This window comes from Dermacentor andersoni, chromosome 8 (genome assembly GCF_023375885.2).
Source record: "Dermacentor andersoni chromosome 8, qqDerAnde1_hic_scaffold, whole genome shotgun sequence".
NCBI lineage: Eukaryota > Metazoa > Arthropoda > Arachnida > Ixodida > Ixodidae > Dermacentor > Dermacentor andersoni.
Genome location: NC_092821.1, coordinates 27240598 through 27259705, shown reverse-complemented (window position 1 = coordinate 27259705; position 19108 = coordinate 27240598). Strand labels below are relative to the sequence as shown.

The 19108-nt window shown below is 46.1% G+C and overlaps 1 protein-coding gene across 5 annotated transcripts in view; it reads left to right on the top strand.

The window, feature by feature from the left end:
* The window catches only part of LOC126526230 (uncharacterized), a 233582-nt gene that overhangs the window by 80623 nt on the left and 133851 nt on the right, over window positions 1-19108 (top strand). For all 5 annotated transcript variants that reach the window (XM_050174148.3, XM_055068109.2, XM_055068110.2 and 2 more), the window contains 3 exons: window positions 3359-3424; window positions 3495-3560; window positions 4793-4896. In XM_050174148.3, coding sequence (XP_050030105.2) covers window positions 3359-3424; window positions 3495-3560; window positions 4793-4896 — 236 coding nt within the window. The remainder of the gene's footprint in view (window positions 1-3358; window positions 3425-3494; window positions 3561-4792; window positions 4897-19108) is intronic.

Below are 19108 nucleotides of genomic sequence, written 5' to 3'. Positions count from 1 at the left end.
AGCAAAGGGCGAGGCAGGATTCTGTAAAGGCTACTCATCAATAGACAATATTCACACAATCAATCTGGTGATAGAGAAATGTGCAGAATATAACCAACCCTTATATATAGCTTTCTTTGATTACGAGAAAGCGTTTGATTCAGTCGAAACCTCAGCAGTCACGGAGGCATTACGGAATCAGGGTGTAGACGAGCCGTATGTAAAAATACTGAAATATATCTATAGCGGCTCCACAGCCACCGTAGTCCTCCATAAAAAAAAGCTACAAAATCCCAATAATGAAAGGCGTCAGGCAGGGACATACAATCTCTCCAATGCTATTCACAGCGCGCTTACAGGAGGTATTCAGAGACCTGGATTGGGAAGAATTGGGGATAAGAGTTAATGGAGAATACCTTAGTAACTTGTGATTCGCAGATGCTATTGCCTTGCTTAGTAACTCAGGGGACCAATTGCAATGCATGCTCACTGACCTGGTGAGGCAAAGCAGAAAAGTAGGTCAAAAAATTAATCTGCAGAAAACTAAAGTAATGTTTAACAGTCTCGGAAGGGAACAGCAGTTTACAATAGGTAGCGAGGCACTGGAAGTGGTGAGGGAATACATATACTTAGGACAGGTAGTGACTGGGGATCCGGATCATGAGACTGAAATAATCAGAAGAATAAGAATGGGCTGGGGTGCGTTTGGCAGGCATTCTCAGATCATGAACAGCCGGTTGCCATTATCCCTCAAAAGAAAAGTGTATAACAGCTGTGTCTTACCACTACTCACGTACGGGGCAGAAACCTAGAGGCTTACGAAAAGGGTTCTACTTAAATCGAGGACGACGCAATGAGCTATGGGAAGAATGATGGGTGTAACGTCAAGGGATAAGAAAAGAGGAGATTGGGTCAGGGAACAAACGCGAGTTAATGACGTCTTAGTTCAAATCAAGGAAAACAAATGGGCATGGGCAGGACATGTAATGAGGAGAGAAGATAACCGATGGTCATTAAGGTTCACGCACTGGATTCCAAGGAAAGGCAAGCGTAGCAGGGGGCGGCAGAAAGTTAGGTGGGCAGGGACGAGATGGCCACAGTTAGTACATGACCGGGGTAGTTGGAGAAGTATGGGAGAGGCCTTTGCCCTGCAGTGGGCGTAACCAGGCTGATGATGATGATGATTATGATTCCAAACTTTTCTATTTCAATTCTGCAATCAGCCCACCGCGATTGTTCAAAAACATTTTTGGACCACCCCACTTCACCTGTCTGTCACGCGACGTCATGAAAACCGCGAAAGCTCCGCATCTGATATGACTTGCACACACTGACTATGCATGATTGGGCCGAACAAAAGAAAAATAGTTATTTCTGATTCGACGCCTTTTCACTATTAGACCTCGGCTATTGGTCAAACGTTTTCGGGCTGCAGCCACTTCACAGGTCTGTCATGTGACGTCAAAAGACCGCGTAAACTGACCGCGTCAATGTGACGTGTACGCGTTAAAGATGCATATTATGCCGAACGAAACTGATTTTTCTTCTGAATAGCCGCAGGCTGCCCCGTTCCGAAAGGAACAAAAGATGGCTGCCGCCGATCGCTCACGCACTGTCTACTGGCACCTGCCGTAGAGCATGGGTTTATATGCATGTAATAAGGCATTTTGCGTGGCCGTGTAACGTTTTCCAGAACTCTCGGCATGTTTAAGACCTCGTTCTGCCAACTCTTCTTTGCTGAGGATCCGTTTTAGCGTCATTATTAAGCTTCCGTTGTAGCCGCCGTGATTGTCGACGAGCCACCGAGGGCTAAGTAAGAGAAAGCGGACCGATTGCAATCGCCGGCACCACCCTCTTCATCCGGTTATCGATATTCAGTGCAGTGGCTCGGCCCCATCGAATCCCTCTCGCCTTGAGCGTGCTCCTCGCCTCTTGTGAGCCAAATAGATAGCCGCTCAGATAGCCAAATAGACAAGCCGCTCAGATAGCCAAATAGACAAGCCGCTCAGATAGCCAAATAGACAAGCCGCTCAGTGCAGGCAATGTTTATCCGGTTTTCAAGCAAACAAAAGTGACCTCCAATGAACGAAGGGAGCGTTTGATTGGTTTGTTAAGACAACCCCGTGGGTGAACGCTCGATGCTTGCGCCGGCGGTTACGCAAATTTGACGTCGGGAGATTGTAATGTTGGAAAACATGTTGGAATAGTTTTACGTTATACGGCCCTTGCATTGCATTGCTATAATCTTGCGTTGCGAAGGGCGGTCACAGCGTATGCACAGCTCGCAATCTCGGCCAAAACGCGTGACGTTACATATGGGAATCACGGAGGCCTAGCACTTCATTTAATTTGATTTATTAATTTTTTGGGCGATACGGGGCGCTACCTGCGGGTCAGGACAAAAGGAGTATGTTAACCACTTGACGACCCCCTGCTAGGTTTGGGCTCAACATCAGCGGTGTTCGGGTTACAAATGTTCTTAACAACTATCTGTAGTAGTTCGGACACATTGAAATGTAAAAATACACGATTTTCAGCACGTAATAGCAGAGTACTAATAGCAATAGGTGATTTCGGACTAGCTTAGGGACATACGTTTTAGTTTTGACAAATTTAGTAATTATATAGACAGCGCCGCAGTTGATTCAATACGAAGCACTGCGGCCAGCTCACTACAAAACGCATTGTAATCACTCTTGGTTGGAGAATAGTTTCGATCAAGTATTTTTAATCACTGCCGAAGCAAAAAAGCATGCATCTACACAGGCAATGAACAAGTTAATTGATGCTCGCGTTAAATCAAGAATACAAATGCAAACGAACAGATGCAATTGCGGTCAGCTATTTCGGAAGATACATTTATACGTTTACCTTGGGACTCTGCCTTTGAAAACAAGTAATTGTTAAGAAATTCTGTAGTTTTTAAGGCAATTTCTGCAGCAAAAAAAGAACAAAGACAGAAAAGTCGGATTTACATTACCGCATCTAATTTTGGTGAAAGCAAACAAAATATATTAAAGTATTTTACGCTGCAGGTGACTTTGTTGTATTTTCTTTGATCTCCTATTCGCTGCTCCACCTGCTAGAATATGCGCGTAATCGCTTTGCTCTCCAAATTATGGAACTCTCCAAGCTGCACTTTAACTTACATGATGCTGGCTTCCGAAATTGTTTCTACATAAGCTTAATGGTTTGCGTAGCTTCTCATTGGCAACATTCCGGAGGCATTTGTAAAGAAAATCCGACTGGAGGAACTTCCGGAAGAAGTAACAATCGGAAGAAATAATAACCTGCTTTTGGTTTCTAGACGGTGTGCTCGATGCAAGTGGCAACGAATTTAAAACAATTGACTCAACTACAGTAGTTGTCTTCTCCGCAGGACTTGCTGGTGTTCCGCATGGCTCACTTCATACTGGGTGACGCGGCGACCCAGAAGGCCCTCCAGGTATGCTATTAGCGCTCATTTTCGGTGTCGTGGCCTCGAACTAACAAAGGGCCTCTCGTTATACTCGCAGAACTACGTGGCCGTGCGCGTGTTTAGCAGCACGACAACTGACGAAGAACTGAGCGCCTTCGGACCTGTAAGTGCAGGGAACTTGCACGGAGGTTTTCTTGTCCCTCTTTGGTCATACCTTCCAACAGAAATCCCTCGAGGAAACTCCAGTGCTAGTGTCTATGGAAGCGGCAAGCAGGGCGGTTAAGCCTGCACGGGGATGACGAGCATTTCACGCATAGGCCTAAACTTTGTATTTCTGGTTGGCTTCATAGGGCTTGGCGACTTTGCAAATGAAACCTATGTCACCAAAATATTTCATTGTAAGTACAACAGTTCGCAATTATTGCGTGTGCGTACAGACGCTCAGGTATTGCACTTCTGGTTTCTCAGAGCGCCTGTGTCTTAATGACGCCGTACACCCGCCCAGCCATTAGAACGCCAGTGCAGCCGAGGAAATAAACGTGTCGAATACGTGGACACTTGGAGAAAATCCCCAAGCAAGGTTGTGGAACGCCATAAGACAGTCTGCTTACACGATTAATAGATAATGATAGGCTAGTTGGTGATCCATGACATTCAAGTAGCCCACTTAAATCGAACACTTTCACGCATACATGAAAAAGGACATACCCAGGTGCTGGACTGCAACTGCTGCTTCATTGCTCCAAGACCCGCCTATCGAGCACGAGGTGCTCGATATTTTTTAGTCATAACCACGAGAAGTGCACAATGAAGCCAACGAAAAATCGCTACAGCTGTTTACACATTCAAGCGTGTAACCTCATGTGTACAGCGTTAAAATTTGAATTGCACAGGACAGCGATATCGAACTACACTCGCCAATGCAGAAACCGTAGTAGAAAAGCGCAGAATAATTGTGACAATTGAAGAGTTTGACGGTAATTGCTAGTACAGTTTAATTGATGCAGTTTTCGTATCGTGTATGGTAGCTATTGTGTTCAGTTGGCCCAAGAAGTTTACAGAACATTTGTCCCTGTCGACGATTCCATCTTACCCCTTAATGATGAGAGTATCTCCCAAAAAAACCGACCCACCACTTTTTATATACATTCACAGATGTGTTAACATGCATATTATGTAAGATACTTAACTGCTGTCTAAACGGAAAGGTTGAAATATGGAAAAGAGAAACAAAAGAAAATGACAAACTACCCACCTGCGGAGCTTCGGCATTGCGTGTGCGATCGATGCTCTCCGAATTGAGCTACTGCGGCGGCTAGCCTTCCGTGCACTTTCTTGGATATTTATCGAAGTGTGCTTGATCTGGATCACAGAGTGACGCTCGCGTACACGCAGGACGTCTCGAAGGAGCTTCTCGTAGCATGGCGCAAGGAACCGTACCAGACAAACGAGCTGGCCAGGACGCTTGGGAATACCAAGATTATCACCTGGAAAAATGGGTAAGAGACGCCTAGACAATCTGCAACCGCGGATGCACGCATCGTTTTTTTTTTTCCTGTTTCTTTCTGGTTCAGTGAGGTACGTGCGTCCGACGCGTTATCTATTGTGTAAACCCTCCGGTGTCAAAGTGCTTTGTTCCACAACCTTGCTTCAGCCATAATCTGTCGTTCTGGGCGTGTCGAATCAACACTAGTGCATTCAAATGCTCTAGGCCCTAAACGCGACGCATATCAGTGAATTTGTCGTCGTTTTTCTGACTATCATCCTCGGCCTTGCTAGGACCGACGCAGAGATTTAAGGGACACGCAAAAGAGGCATTCAATACATTTAGACTGCAGTAATTATTTTGTAATCTTTGTTTTTCTATCTTGGAGGTAAGGGAGCTCACTACGCGAAGCAAAAGTGAAACGTAAGCGCGTATTAAAAAAAGAAATTCGCGTCGCGATCCGAGCCCCAGGACGTACATGGGAGGCCCTCGACTTCATTAGGTGCAAAGTACATTCTCGTATTATCGCCGTTGTCGTCGTCGCAAGCTGGCGTGGAACTTCCAAACGGTGTCCCCGCCTGCCGTTCGCTTTTTCGTGTCTCCTGACTCATGATGAAGCCTCAAATGTGAATACTGCCTTTTCTGGTACTACCGAAGTGTAATGCCAAGCGCAACACTAACATTCCTTACCGCGTCAACGTCAAGGGCCCGAGCCGAAGAAAACCCGGTGCCTGTATCTAGCGCCGGCATCCCATGAGCGAAAATTACTGCATATATTTCATAATAATAATAATAATAATAATAATAATAATAATATTTATTGCCACAAAATATACAAAATAACACAAGCAGGCCGGTCTAAGCCTCAGTTGGCTTGTAGGACCGTGCCTATGAATGTAATAGACAAAGCAAAAAAAAACAAAATATATATATATATATATATATATATATATATATATATATATATATATATATATATATACATAAATTGATGAGAGATGAAATAAAAAAAAAAATGAAAAAAAAATGGAAGGCAAAAAATTGAAAAGAACAAGATAACATTTGGTTATCTACATATAACAAAAGTTGAAGAGGTAAATATTGCGATGCAAAAAAAAAAAGTATATACAAGAGGGTAATTTTACTATAGCGGCTTTAAGAAGTGTTTGAGCGGGCTTTTTGATGTCGCGTTAAATATTTCTTCTGGTAATTTGTTAAATATGTCAGGCACATCAGCACAGCGTCTGGCCGCGCCATACCTTGTGGCTGACCGCGGAACTACATAACGGACATGTTTTCTAAGCTCTCTTGCGGCGGCACGTTTTTGTTTAAAAGCGGAATTCCAGAAATGTTTAACGACAACTGTTTCTATAAGTAATGAATGGAAGTTTGGTAGCCCAAGTTCACGGAAGATGTTTGCATATGTTACTATTGGGGAATTGTACGCAACATTTTTAAGAATGTTTTTTATAATCCGGTCGACCCTGCATCTCCAACGATCTGAACAAAAGCCAAAGACTGTAATGCCATACCTCAACACACTGTAACCTAGTGCCTGTGCTATAATCTTTTTTACAGACAAGGGTGCAATACTTTTGATATTAAATAACAGCCAGGCTACTGACCTCAGTTTAGAACAAATAAGTGATAAGTGATGTTGCCACGATAAATTACTATCGAAATAGATTGCGAGATATTTCACACAATCCACGTATGGAATAGGTGCACATTTACAATGAACACAGTCTGACTCATGCAAGTAGAGAGGCATGTTAATAACAGTAGTCTGAAGTGGGGAGCGAAAACAAACCAGTTTTGTTTTTTGGGCATTTACAACAATTCCATTATTAGAGAACCAAAGCATTGCCTTGTACACATCATTTTCTAACATTTCAGTGGATGTTTTATAAGAAAAGTGTTTCGCTAATAATACAGTGTCGTCAGCATACTGGAATACTGAACATTTCGAAATTGCCAAAGGGAAGTCGTTAACAAAGATATTAAACAACAATGGCGACAAAATGGACCCCTGAGGAACTCCAGCTTTTACCGACAGCTTAGAACTAAATATGCCCTTATCATCGGTAGAGACCACCTGAAATCTGTTGCTCAAGTAATTTTCGAGAACTTTGTAAAAAGGCCCACGAAATCCCCCAAAATGCAGTTTACCTAACAAGATTTGGTGATTCAGGGTGTCAAACGCTTTCGCTACATCTAAAAATAGCGCACATGTGAAAAGATTCTGATCAAATGCCGAGAACAGTTCATCTGAAAATTCCTCAAGCAGTGCCACAGTACCACGCCCGGAAACAAAGCCAAACTGTCGATCGGTAAGGATAGAAAATTTTTTAAGAAAAGAAGACATAGTGTGGAAAAGAAATTTTTCTAAGACCTGAGCAATAACCGGCAGTATAGAAATTGGCCGATAGTTTTCAATACTATCTTTCTTTCCTGACTTGTGTAGTGGTACAATAACTGCAGTTTTTAAGCATTCTGGAATTTCGTCGCCTTCCAAAAAACCATTCAGTATATGCAGGATAATATCTGACAGCGCATTGAAATTCTTTCTGATGGTGTGTAAAGAAATTCCATCATATCCAGTGGGCTTGTTAGGACGGAAACTGAAAATAATTTCATCCAGATCACCCTTCAAAATTTTCGGAAGAAAAGCCGACGCAGATACGGAATGCCCTAATGGCGTAGTGCTTGTATATGGAGAGACGGCCCTTTGGGACGCTTTAACAAAGTGCCTGTTGAAAGCATCAGCCACTTCCGTGGGAGGTTGTTGAAAAACACTGAAAATAGAACGGTTATTGGAACTCACTCCTCTGAGATGATTTACCAAAGACCAAGTTTTGCTTACATTATTTGAAGATTGTTGGAATTTATAAAAAAAAGTAACGGCGTTTGGCGCCACGCAGAAGAGCAACAACTTTATTTCTTGCCGACTTGTATTCTAATCGCAGTCTTTGGTTTCTGGGATTTCTTTTGCAGCGTTTCCACAAGTTGTCTCGATACGAAATGGAAGCAAGAATTTCCGTGTTCATCCAGCAGTGACCCTTTCTTATCGGCTTAGCTATCAGCCGTGTGCAACGCAATTCAAAATTTTTCATTTGCATACAGAACCTTTCATATACTTTGGCCGAAGAATCTTCTTTGGTTAAGGATGACCAGTCAAACGAAACGATAAGGTTATCAAGCTTGGATTGATTAACAGTAGGGACAAGGCATTTGCGCTGCCCAGATCCAGTTTCCACCGATGATGTTCTAGACGCGCCTGGTAAAACTAGACGACATGCTACGAAATAGTGGTCCGCCATGCGTTGTAAGATACTACATGACCTAACTGAACAGCAGGGAGCTCTGACCGCTATGTGATCTAAACAAGATTGCACTAGGCTATTATTAACTAATTCCGCTCTAGTAGGAGCTGCAATTGTACATTCCATACCATAAGCGGACAACGTAGATAAATAATCACAGACACTTTTTCAGGGCATAAAATATTGACATTCAAGTCTCCGATCAAGCAAAATTGATCCACTGAGCTCCACTGCCGCAGAGTTTCTTCAAGCTCAACAATAAACCGTGAAAGGCTGCATGAGGGTGGTCGATAAATCGATAAGATATGAACAGAAAATGACCTTTTACAAACTTTGACCATCATAGATTCGGCATGTATAAAAGATGCATCAACAGAAGAAACTTCACTGTTGTCGTTTACATAGAGAGCAATGCCCCCGCCCCGACGCCCGCTTCGTGTGACAAAATGTGCGGAAAAGCCCTCCAATGTAAACGTATCAAGGCAAGCCTGGGAAACATTGATTTCTGTAATTACAAATACGTCTACAAAGTTAGCTGCCGATTCAGCCTGAAATTTAAATTCGTCCCAGTATTTACGCAGACTTCGAATATTAACGCTCACATTGGTAAAATCTTCATCAGAACTGCACGGAAATTCTGGTTTAAATGAACTGAAGTCTGGTAGTTCACTGAAAGAAAAAGGCATGTTGGCTAAGCAATGTTTTCCAGGTCTAATAATAATAATAATAATAATAATAATAATAATAATAATAATAATAATAATAATAATAATAATAATAATAATAATAATAATAACGATTATTATTATTATTATTATTATTATTATTATTATTCTACACAAGAAAGCATCATCATCATCATCAACAACAACAACAACAACAACCTGTATTATTTGTACTGCAGGACGAAGGACTCTCACTGGAATCTCCAATTATCTTTGTCCTGCGCCAAGCGATCCTATCTAACGCCGGGAAATTGCCTAATTTCATTGCCCCACCTAGTCTTCTCCCGTCCTCGATTGCCCTTCTCTTCTCTTGGCACCCATTATATCATCCTAATAGTCCACCGGTTACCTAACTTACGCATTACATGACCTGAAGAGCTCCCTTTTTTCTGTTAATGTCAATTAGAATATCGGCTATCCCCATTTGATATATGATCCAAACCGCTCTGTTTCCATCTCTTAACGAACATTGGCGGGCTAGTTGGTTAGCATCCATGGTAGAATGTAGAAGCGCGGCTGAACGAGAACGCAGAAAGAAACAAATACACAGACAAGTGTTGCGTCTGTGTATTTGTTTCTTTCTACGGCCTCGTTCAGTCGCGCTTCTACGTCTCTGAGCGTTATGCCTAGAAATCTTTCTTCCATCGCGCTTTGCGTGGTCCTTAACTTCTTCTTAAGTTTCTTTGTCAGCCTCCAAGTCTCCGCTCCATATGTCAGCACTGGTAAAATCCACTGATCCTACATCTTCCTTTTCAATGATAATGGTGAGCTTCTGGTTACGAGCTGACAGTGTCTTCCGTATGCTCTCCAATCATTTTATTCCTCTATAATTTCCTTCTCAATATCAGGGTTCCCTGTGAGTAATTGACCTAGGTAAACGTACTCCTTCATAGACTCTAGAGGCTGTCTGGCAATCCTGAACTCTTGTTCCGTTGCCCGGCAATTCATGCAGTCTTTGTCTTCTGCATATTAATCTTCAACCCCAATTTTACTCTTTCTGTTAAGGTCCTCAATCATTTGTTGCAACTCGTCTGCATTGTTGCTGAATAGAACAATGTCATCGGCAAATTTACTCCTATGCCTTCCGAGTTTAATAGCTTGAATACTTCTTCCAAGCACGCAGTGAATGACATTGGAGAAATTGTGTCTCCTTGCCTGACACCTTTTTGTATAGATATATTCCTGCTTTTCTTGGTAGAATAGAAGTAGCTGTAGAACCTTTGTAGATATTTTCTTGGTATCTTTCTACTTTTCATGTGGAGAATAACGGTAGCTGTAAAATCTCTGTAGATACTTTCCAGTATGTTTACGTAAGCGGTCGGTACTTTCTGATTATATAATGCCTTTGACTGCTGGTATCTCTACTGAATCAAACCCATTTCTTTATAGGTATCTTCCGACATTCCTTTTATGGTGTAAATGTTATAAACCGGGATAAATGATTGGCCAACGTTTCGATAGGAGGACCTACCTTAATCAAAGGTGGCCTCGTCCTCCTGAAAGGTTAGTAGTGTGACGTCTCGTGCGGTTGTTGTCGGTGGTGGTTGCTTATAAAGGGAGAGAGTTCCGAGCTAATGATCGCTGTCGCCTGACGTCCGTAAGCGTGGTTTCTAAGACGAGGGGACAAGAGCGCGAGATTGGGAAGGCGGGGAGAAAAGAAAATAAAAAAAAAAGAAAAAAAAAGGGGATTCCAAGGGGGGGAAAAGATCGAGAAAAGAAAAAGAACGGCATGGGAGGCATGGGAACGAGAGGTTAGGGAGATTCAGGGTTGTCGTTGGCGGCATGTTCTTGCGGCTAGAAGAGCCGGTCAGGCGATCAGTGCGCGAGTAACAAAAAAAAGGACCCAAAAATACACCAATTGAAAGAGCGACTTGAGGAGCGTAGCAGCAATGCGTCGCGTAATTTTGGAGGAGTTAAGGTGGTAGGCCACATGAAAAAGCCAATTTTTTTCACGAGATCGATTGTTTGCTTTTGGTGGTTTCTGTATGCCCAAATATTCAAGAATATGGAGCAGCAGGAACTATTATCTTATCATCAGTAGTTGCGGAGTTACAGCACGTTTTCCATACCACGCCCTCGTATTCCAAAACCGAAATCAAAACCAAAACCACACTGCATGGGTTCAGAGAGTAAGTGTTTTTTCGTCTATAATATTATTATTCAAAATACTTTCAAAATTTTATTATGATTGAAAGCTTAATTGATGTCGTAAAACGTAGTTTTTCGTTTCTAATTATTTTCAACTCTAGAAACAGCCACAATGGGGCAGAACGACACTGGTCGCATTGCTCGTAGAATATCTGTTTTGTTTACCTTGGCGGCTACGTCAGGCTTTGTTTCGCGAATTTCCCAAGTGCTAGTGCAACTAATGCGGTGTGTTTAGGCCATCTAGATAATATTGTGACCAGCATGGCGAAATTCAGAGCCCGCAAAACAAGGAAGTGCAAGTTTGCTGGCAATCACCACACGGCACAAAACCAGCCAGGAAGAAAAGACGAGCAGCTACACGAGCTAACGGAGACTCTAATGCATATTGCGAGGGACACAGCTATGGTCCTGGTGCATTTTAGGTGTCTACGTGGGCTTTTGCACAAGTTTCGCTAGGTTTGAAAACTTTGTTTACGTTGATTTTTCAAACAAAATCTTTCTGCAGCTCATAAGCTGGAGAAAGATCAATACCTATACAATACCTATACGCCTTTCTTATAGGTATAATATATATATATATATATATATATATATATATATATATATATATATATTGTGACGCTCTTAGGTACATAGTGGGTTCACGAATGTGACGCGCTTAGGTGCATAGTGGGTTCACGCCTCAACAAACAGTATGTGGGGGCACCGAAGGGTAGTGAAGGAGGACGACGACGTGTGGCTGGCTGGCTGAGTCTCGACAGGCGCTCAGTTGACCAAGGCCATCGCTTCTAACTCTACCCGGCTTCAAAGTAACGCCTTTTGTGGGCGTAACAGAGTGGTGGAGGTGCGGGGTACGACAGAACGTACCACGGAGTCGCAACATCTAGAACTTCGCCGGAGCCGTCGTCTTGCCGGTCTCTTGCCAACGACCTTCCCTATGGCTCAGGACGGAGGTGGACAAATGCCAGCTATAGTTTCACCTTCTCAAAGGTCAGCGCCAGTTGGACCTTTGAGGCACTACATGGAACCACGCTCGTTCGCGGGAAAAGTGGGCGACGACGTCGACGAGTGGCTGATGCACTACGCAAGGGTGAGCCGCTACAACCGTTGGGATTCTGTCACTCAGCTTGAATATGTTGCACTCTTTCTGAGTGAGACAGCGCTGATGTGGTATGAAAACCACGAAGACTCCCTAACAACGTGGGAGCACTTTGTTGAGGAAATTAAGAAGTGTTTTGGCGACACCCACGCCAAACAGAAACGCGCCGAGAGAACACTTGCTCAAAGAGCTCAAGCTCCTGGAGAAACATGCACTATATACATAGAGGAAATCCTCAAGCTGTGCAAAATCGTAAATCCGCAGAAGTCCGAGGAAGACCGAGTCGGACATCTCCTCAAAGGAATTGCAGAAGATGTGTACAATTTCCTCATAAGTCGGGAACACGTTGATTCCGTCTCAGATGTCGTGCGTCATTGCCGTACGTTTGAGACGTTGAAAACACGTCGCATTGTGCCAAAGTTTGGACGCCTGGCGAATGTGACAACCATTGCCAGCGTCGATGAGAGCCCGTCTGCCGATCTTTCGTCTACTATACGGCAGATCGTGCGTGAAGAACTGCTGCGGCACCAGGAACTTGCGCGCGACGTCATACGACAACCTGACGCTTATTACCCGCAACACATGGTGCCTGCCGCACCCTGCGCTTCCTGGCAACCGGCGGTATGTGTCACAGACGTCAACCACAGAGGTGCTCCATGGCCACGTGAGGACACATTTACGCCCGAACACCGACCAGCAGAACACCCTCGCCCCAGCAGGTTTGCACGCAGACCGACCGTTCCTCCTGTGCAGCAGGCTCAGCCGCTCCGCTCTGCTACACGACCCCCCACGGCTGAGCGCTTCGAAGGGCAGTTCATCGATCGTCGTTTACCTGTGTGCTATAGCTGTGGCGACTTGGGTCACATTGCCAGGTACTGCAATCGCCGCCAACCACCGAGGTTCGACCGATCGACGATGTCTAGGCGGTACCGCGCTCCTCTGGGCGAAACATATTCGCCCTCGCACACATATTTAGGAAGCTTGCCTCACCAGCACCCGGAGCCACTACGGAACCGTTCTCCAGCATCCGATCGCAGCTTGACACCACCACCCGCTCCTCGTGTAAGCCGGTCGCCCTCTCCGCGGCGTCGATACCCGTCGCCACCACCGGAAAACTAGCCAGCGCGGCCGTTGGAGGTGAGGTCGCTGGACAATCTTCGATATCGACAGAGATACCTCCAACCATTTGTATGTTTAAGAATAAGGTGTTTGTATTAATTGACGGGGTTTCATCCATGGCCTTAGTGGACACGGGAGCAACCGTTTCAGTGATGAGTCTTGCGTTTAAAAGCCTCCTAGGACGAAAGGTGATGTTTCGCTGGGACCGTGCCGATACGTTTCGCGGAGTGAGTGGGGAGTTGTTGTATCCTGTGGGCGTGTGTAATGTAGACGTTACCTTGGGTGGTCAAATATTTAACGCGGAGTTCGCTGTTCTACCTCATTCTACGCATGACGTAATCTTGGGTCTTGACTTTTTGAAACTGTGTGGTGCCACCGTCGACTGCAAAACGGGTGAAATCAGTGTAGGTACGAGCTTTGCTGCGGCGTTTATGGAAGCCCCACCGTGTCGTGAAAGTGTGCTTTGTGTATCCCGGGATACAGTTGTGCCTCCGTTATCCGCAACGTGTGTTTCAGTCGCCTGTTTCCCCACCACCGACGGAACGTTTGACGCTACCGTGGAGCCCGTTCACCTGAGTTGCATCAAGAGGAATGTACTGATACCGTATTGCACGCTGTCAGTTGTTCAGGGACGCACCAACTTATGGGCCGTAAACTGTTCGGGTGAACCTGCAATACTACCACAGGGTCTGAAACTTGCCGCCTACCATGAAGATCACGTGCTATCACTCGCCATTCTTACAGAGGCCCTTGATTCTGCGGATGAGCGCCATTTCGCTAATGTCTGCCCTGCGGCGCACTCCTCATTTCTGACTATGGTAAACAAGTCGCTCAGCACTAAGCAGCGTCACGAAGTGGCGAATATTCTGCGAAAACATGCCCGACTGTTTGACTTCTTCCAGCAAGAGGGACCACCATTGTTTCCTCCTTCTCGTATACACCATCGCATCGATACGGGATCTGCCCAACCGCTGCGACAGAAACCATACAGAGTCTCACCGTCGGAACGCAAGGTGATCAATGACCAAGTCCACGAAATGCTAAATAAGAATGTAATCCAAGAATCCTGTAGTCCGTGGGCAGCGCCAGTGATCCTGGTTAGAAAGAAAGATGGTACATGGCGATTTTGTGTTGACTACCGCCGCCTCAACACCATCACTAAAAAGGACGTATATCCTCTTCCGCGTATTGATGATGCTATCGACTGCCTCTCATCAGCGTCTTACTTTTCGTCTGTTGACTTGAGGTCGGGGTACTGGCAGATTCCTATGCACGAGGCAGACAAGGAGAAAACGGCATTTGTAACACCAGATGGACTTTTTGAATTTAATGTGATGCCGTTCGGGCTCTGTAATGCACCTGCAACTTTCGAGCGCTTCATGGACAACATCCTGCGTGGTTTGAAGTGGGAAGTATGCATGTGCTATCTAGATGATGTAGTGATTTTCGGGCGCACGTTCAGTGAGCACAACGCACGTCTCGATCTTGTGCTAGACTGCTTGGACAAAGCGGGTTTGGTGCTCAACTCGAAGAAGTGTCATTTTGGAGAGCGCCAAACACTCGTTCTGGGACACCTAGTGGATAAGGACGGTATACGGCCTGATCCAGCGAAGACTGCTACGGTGGAAGCCTTCAAGCAACCTCGCCATGTAAAAGAGCTACGCAGTTTCCTAGGGCTTTGCTCGTACTTCCGCCGGTTTATTCGTGGATTTGCCAACATCGCGTATCCGCTGACATGCCTCCTCCAGAAGGGCGTTCCCTTTGAGTGGACTCCTGAATGTGAAGCTAGTTTTCGTGAGCTGAAGTCTCGTCTGACGTCTCATCCCATTCTCCGACACTTCGACCATGCGGCTCCCACAGAAGTTCATACGGACGCTAGCGGTATTGGCATCGGCGCCGTCCTTATTCAACACGTCGACACCAAAGAACACGTCGTCGCCTATGCGAGTCGTTCTTTAAGTAAGTCCGAGCGTAACTACACCGTTACAGAGCAAGAATGTCTTGCAGTTATTTTCGCAGTACAGCGCTTCCGCTCGTACCTGTACGGGCGCCCCTTCACTGTGGTGACAGACCATCATTCTCTCTGCTGGCTGGTTAATCTCCGTGATGCGTCGGGCCGGCTTGCGCGTTGGACACTCCGTTTACAGGAATATAACTTTACCGTTTCTTATAAAAGCGGCCGCCGACACGCCGACGCTGACTGCCTTTCGCGCATGCCGCTTCCAACGACGGACTGCGACGCGGACAACTTCGACTGCTATATCGCATCACTGGAGCCGGGATTTCCTGATATAAATACCTTCAAGGTCGAGCAACAAAAAGACAGAACTTTAGAACCACTGCTGATTGCTGCAAGGCAATCAGCACCATCCACTCGTTTCTGTGTTCGTGATGGGGTTCTTTACAAAAAGAACTATTCTACTACAGGCCCACGATATCTTCTGGTGGTTCCGGAGAGTCTCCGTGTCTCGGTCTTGCGCGCTATGCATGACGATCCAACATCTGGACATTTGGGTTCTGCGCGAACTCTCTACCGCCTCCAAGAAAGGTTCTACTGGCCTAAAATGCGCCAGACGACCGCCCAGTATGTGTCCAGCTGCAGCGAGTGTCAACGTTATAAGCGTCCGACGAGTGCTCCTCCTGGTCAACTCCATCCAGTGCCACCCCCCAGCTCTCCCTTTGAGCAAGTTGGCATCGACCTCCTCGGTCCTTTCCCGCGTTCATCCGATGGGAATCGCTGGATTATCGTGTGTGCCGATCACTTGACACGCTACTGTGAGACAGCTGCAATACCATCGGCTACTGCAACCGAAGTGTGTATTTTTCTGCTGCGTTTTGTCATTCTCCGACATGGACCTCCCAGAGTCATCATCAGCGATCGTGGGCGGCAGTTCACTGCAGACGTGGTCGAAGAGATGCTTCGTCTATGTGCTTCAAGGTTTCGACATTCCACCCCGTATCATCCCCAAACAAATGGCCTTACGGAACGCACGAACAGAACTCTTACTAACATGCTGTCCATGTATGTCGAGTCAGATCATAAGAACTGGGACAGCGTGCTACCTTTCATTACGTACGCATTTAACACCTCAAAGCATGAAGTTACGGGCTACAGTCCCTTCTTTCTTCTCTACGCTCGTCCGCCTCGTTATACACTAGACACTATCTTCCCGTTTTCCAGCCACGATAATCTTTGTATATCAGACAGTCTGTCTTGCTGAAGAAGCCCGACGACTTGCTTCGTTACGCACTCTTGTTTCACAAGACCGCTCGAAGGCACGCTGCGACCGCCGACGCCGACACGTGATATATGACCCTGGTGATTTAGTGTTGCTCTGGAAACCAACCAGGAAACGTGGACTATGTGAAAAACTGCTGGCCCACTATGTTGGACCCTATGTTATTACGGAGCGCATCAGCGAATTAACCTACCGCATAGCACGTCTCACATCAAATGGCCGACGGTCAGCAAAGACTGAACTTTCGCATGTCGCCCGTTTAAAGCCCTTTATTTCTCGACAGCCTGTTTGACTTGCCCGGCGGGCTTCGTCTGCGCGGAGGGAAATGTGACGCTCTTAGGTACATAGTGGGTTCACGAATGTGACGCGCTTAGGTGCATAGTGGGTTCACGCCTCAACAAACAGTATGTGGGGGCACCGAAGGGTAGTGAAGGAGGACGACGACGTGTGGCTGGCTGGCTGAGTCTCGACAGGCGCTCAGTTGACCAAGGCCATCGCTTCTAACTCTACCCGGCTTCAAAGTAACGCCTTTTGTGGGCGTAACAATATATATATATATATATATATATTAAGAAGCCAAGAGGCAGACACCAAGGACAACATAGGGGAAATTACTTGTGCTTAATAAATGAAATAAAGAAACGATAAATTGCCGATAAAACAACTTGCCGCAGGTGGGAACCCAATCAACTACCTTTGCATTTCGCGTGCGATGCTCTACCAACTGAGCTACCGCCGCGCTGTTTCCCCATCCAATTTCTTGGGTATTTATGTGTCCTAGTAGAACCCTGGGAGTGTTAGCCAGCGCCACCGCTCACAGAGCTTGGCGGCGGACGTGGAACGTCCTTTCTGCCGCAGGCGTCACGAGAACGTGACGCGTCCATTCCTTTGGTCTGCATCTGCAGTTATTCTTGCTTGCTTATTCTCGTTTGTATTCCAGATAACTGTATTGCGACCGCGGTGGTAGCAGAGCCGTGTGTTTCTTACAAGCGCGAAATGTTCAAACCGTGTCTGACTGATCGAGGAAGGCACCACTGCAGGTCAAATGAGGCATGCAATTCCAAAATCCCTAGCGTACGTTTAGGCCCGCAGCGTTCCCATAAATACTACGGGTTCAGTTACCCCCCCCCAATTTCCTCCTCCCCATTAGCTCTAGCATAACCGCTATCTAACGCTCTAGAAAGGCCGAAGACGCCACTGGAATGTGTCAAGGTCGCTTGCTTTGTGCGAGACTCAGAGCGGTATTGATACGGCGGCGCGACTGACCATTCTGAAGAGCTACCCGGGAGTGCTAGTTTTCGGACCCCAAGGGACAAGCAGACGCGACGAGTGGACGATACGCGACTCGCGGCCTCTCGGTAGGCACTGAAAACTTTTCCCGTTTTTATTTCTGCACACAAGCGTAAGTGCTGTTCAAATTCAGCGAAATTATACCGTGTACCTAGGCGCCCTCAAGACCGAGTGCATGCGTTAGTTTAGGGAAACAAGAGGTCAGGGCAACCGAGAATTGACACTTAGGCATCCCCGGGAGTGCTAGTTTTCGGACCCCAAGGGACAAGCAGACGCGACGAGTTGACGATACGCGACTCGCGGCCTCTCGGTAGGCACTGAAAACTTTTCCCGTTTTTATTTCTGCACACAAGCGTAAGTGCTGTTCAAATTCAGCGAAATTATACCGTGTACCTAGGCGCCCTCAAGACCGAGTGCATGCGTTAGTTTAGGGAAACAAGAGGTCAGGGCAACCGAGAATTGACACTTAGGCATCGTAGGGCCGAGAATTGACACTTAGGCATGTAAGGCCCTCTGGGCCGTACTTATCGGCGACAAGGTATCCTTGCTGCCTGCGGGATTATGTTAGTGAGCTCTGTCGAATTCTCGGTGGCGGTAGCCGGAAGTTCAAATTCCTCCCCCCCCCGCCCCCGTTTTTTTTCCCTCCAGTGCACTACATCTGCAGGCTTGGAGCGACACCTGACACCGGCGATAGATGCCGAGAGCGAGAGGGCCTATACTAACCCAGCTACAACCAAATTAGGAAGGCCCACTAAGCTTGAACAAAGACACTCCCTCATCAGAACACGAATTGGCCTCCCTGGTGCAGTATTCGGCCACAACCTCCCTGATGATATCTACGATTAACCAATGGCCCTCTGTCCCCAACAGCTTCGGAGCACCTGACCAAGGCGGTGGTCAGACCTGTAAAGCAGCAGAGGGTGCTAAGAATCTCTGGGTCTGGACAGGCCGCCAATGGAAACGGACGCTTGCAACGTTTAATATCCGATCCCTCTCGAGTGAGGCTAGCTTAGCTGGACTCTGAGGAAATATCAGACATGGTTTGGGATATTATCGGCCTTAGTAAGATTAGAACTGGTGAGGCTTACACATTTCTAAATAACGGCCACGTCTTCTGCCATAGAGGTCTCTCTGATGAGAAGCAATACGGGGTAGGATCCTTAATTCATAAGGGCATAGCGGGCAACATTGACGAATTCTACAGCATCAACGAGAAAGTAGCAGTAGTCGTAATCAAACTCAATAAGAGGTACAGATTAAAGGTAGTACAAACCTACGCTCC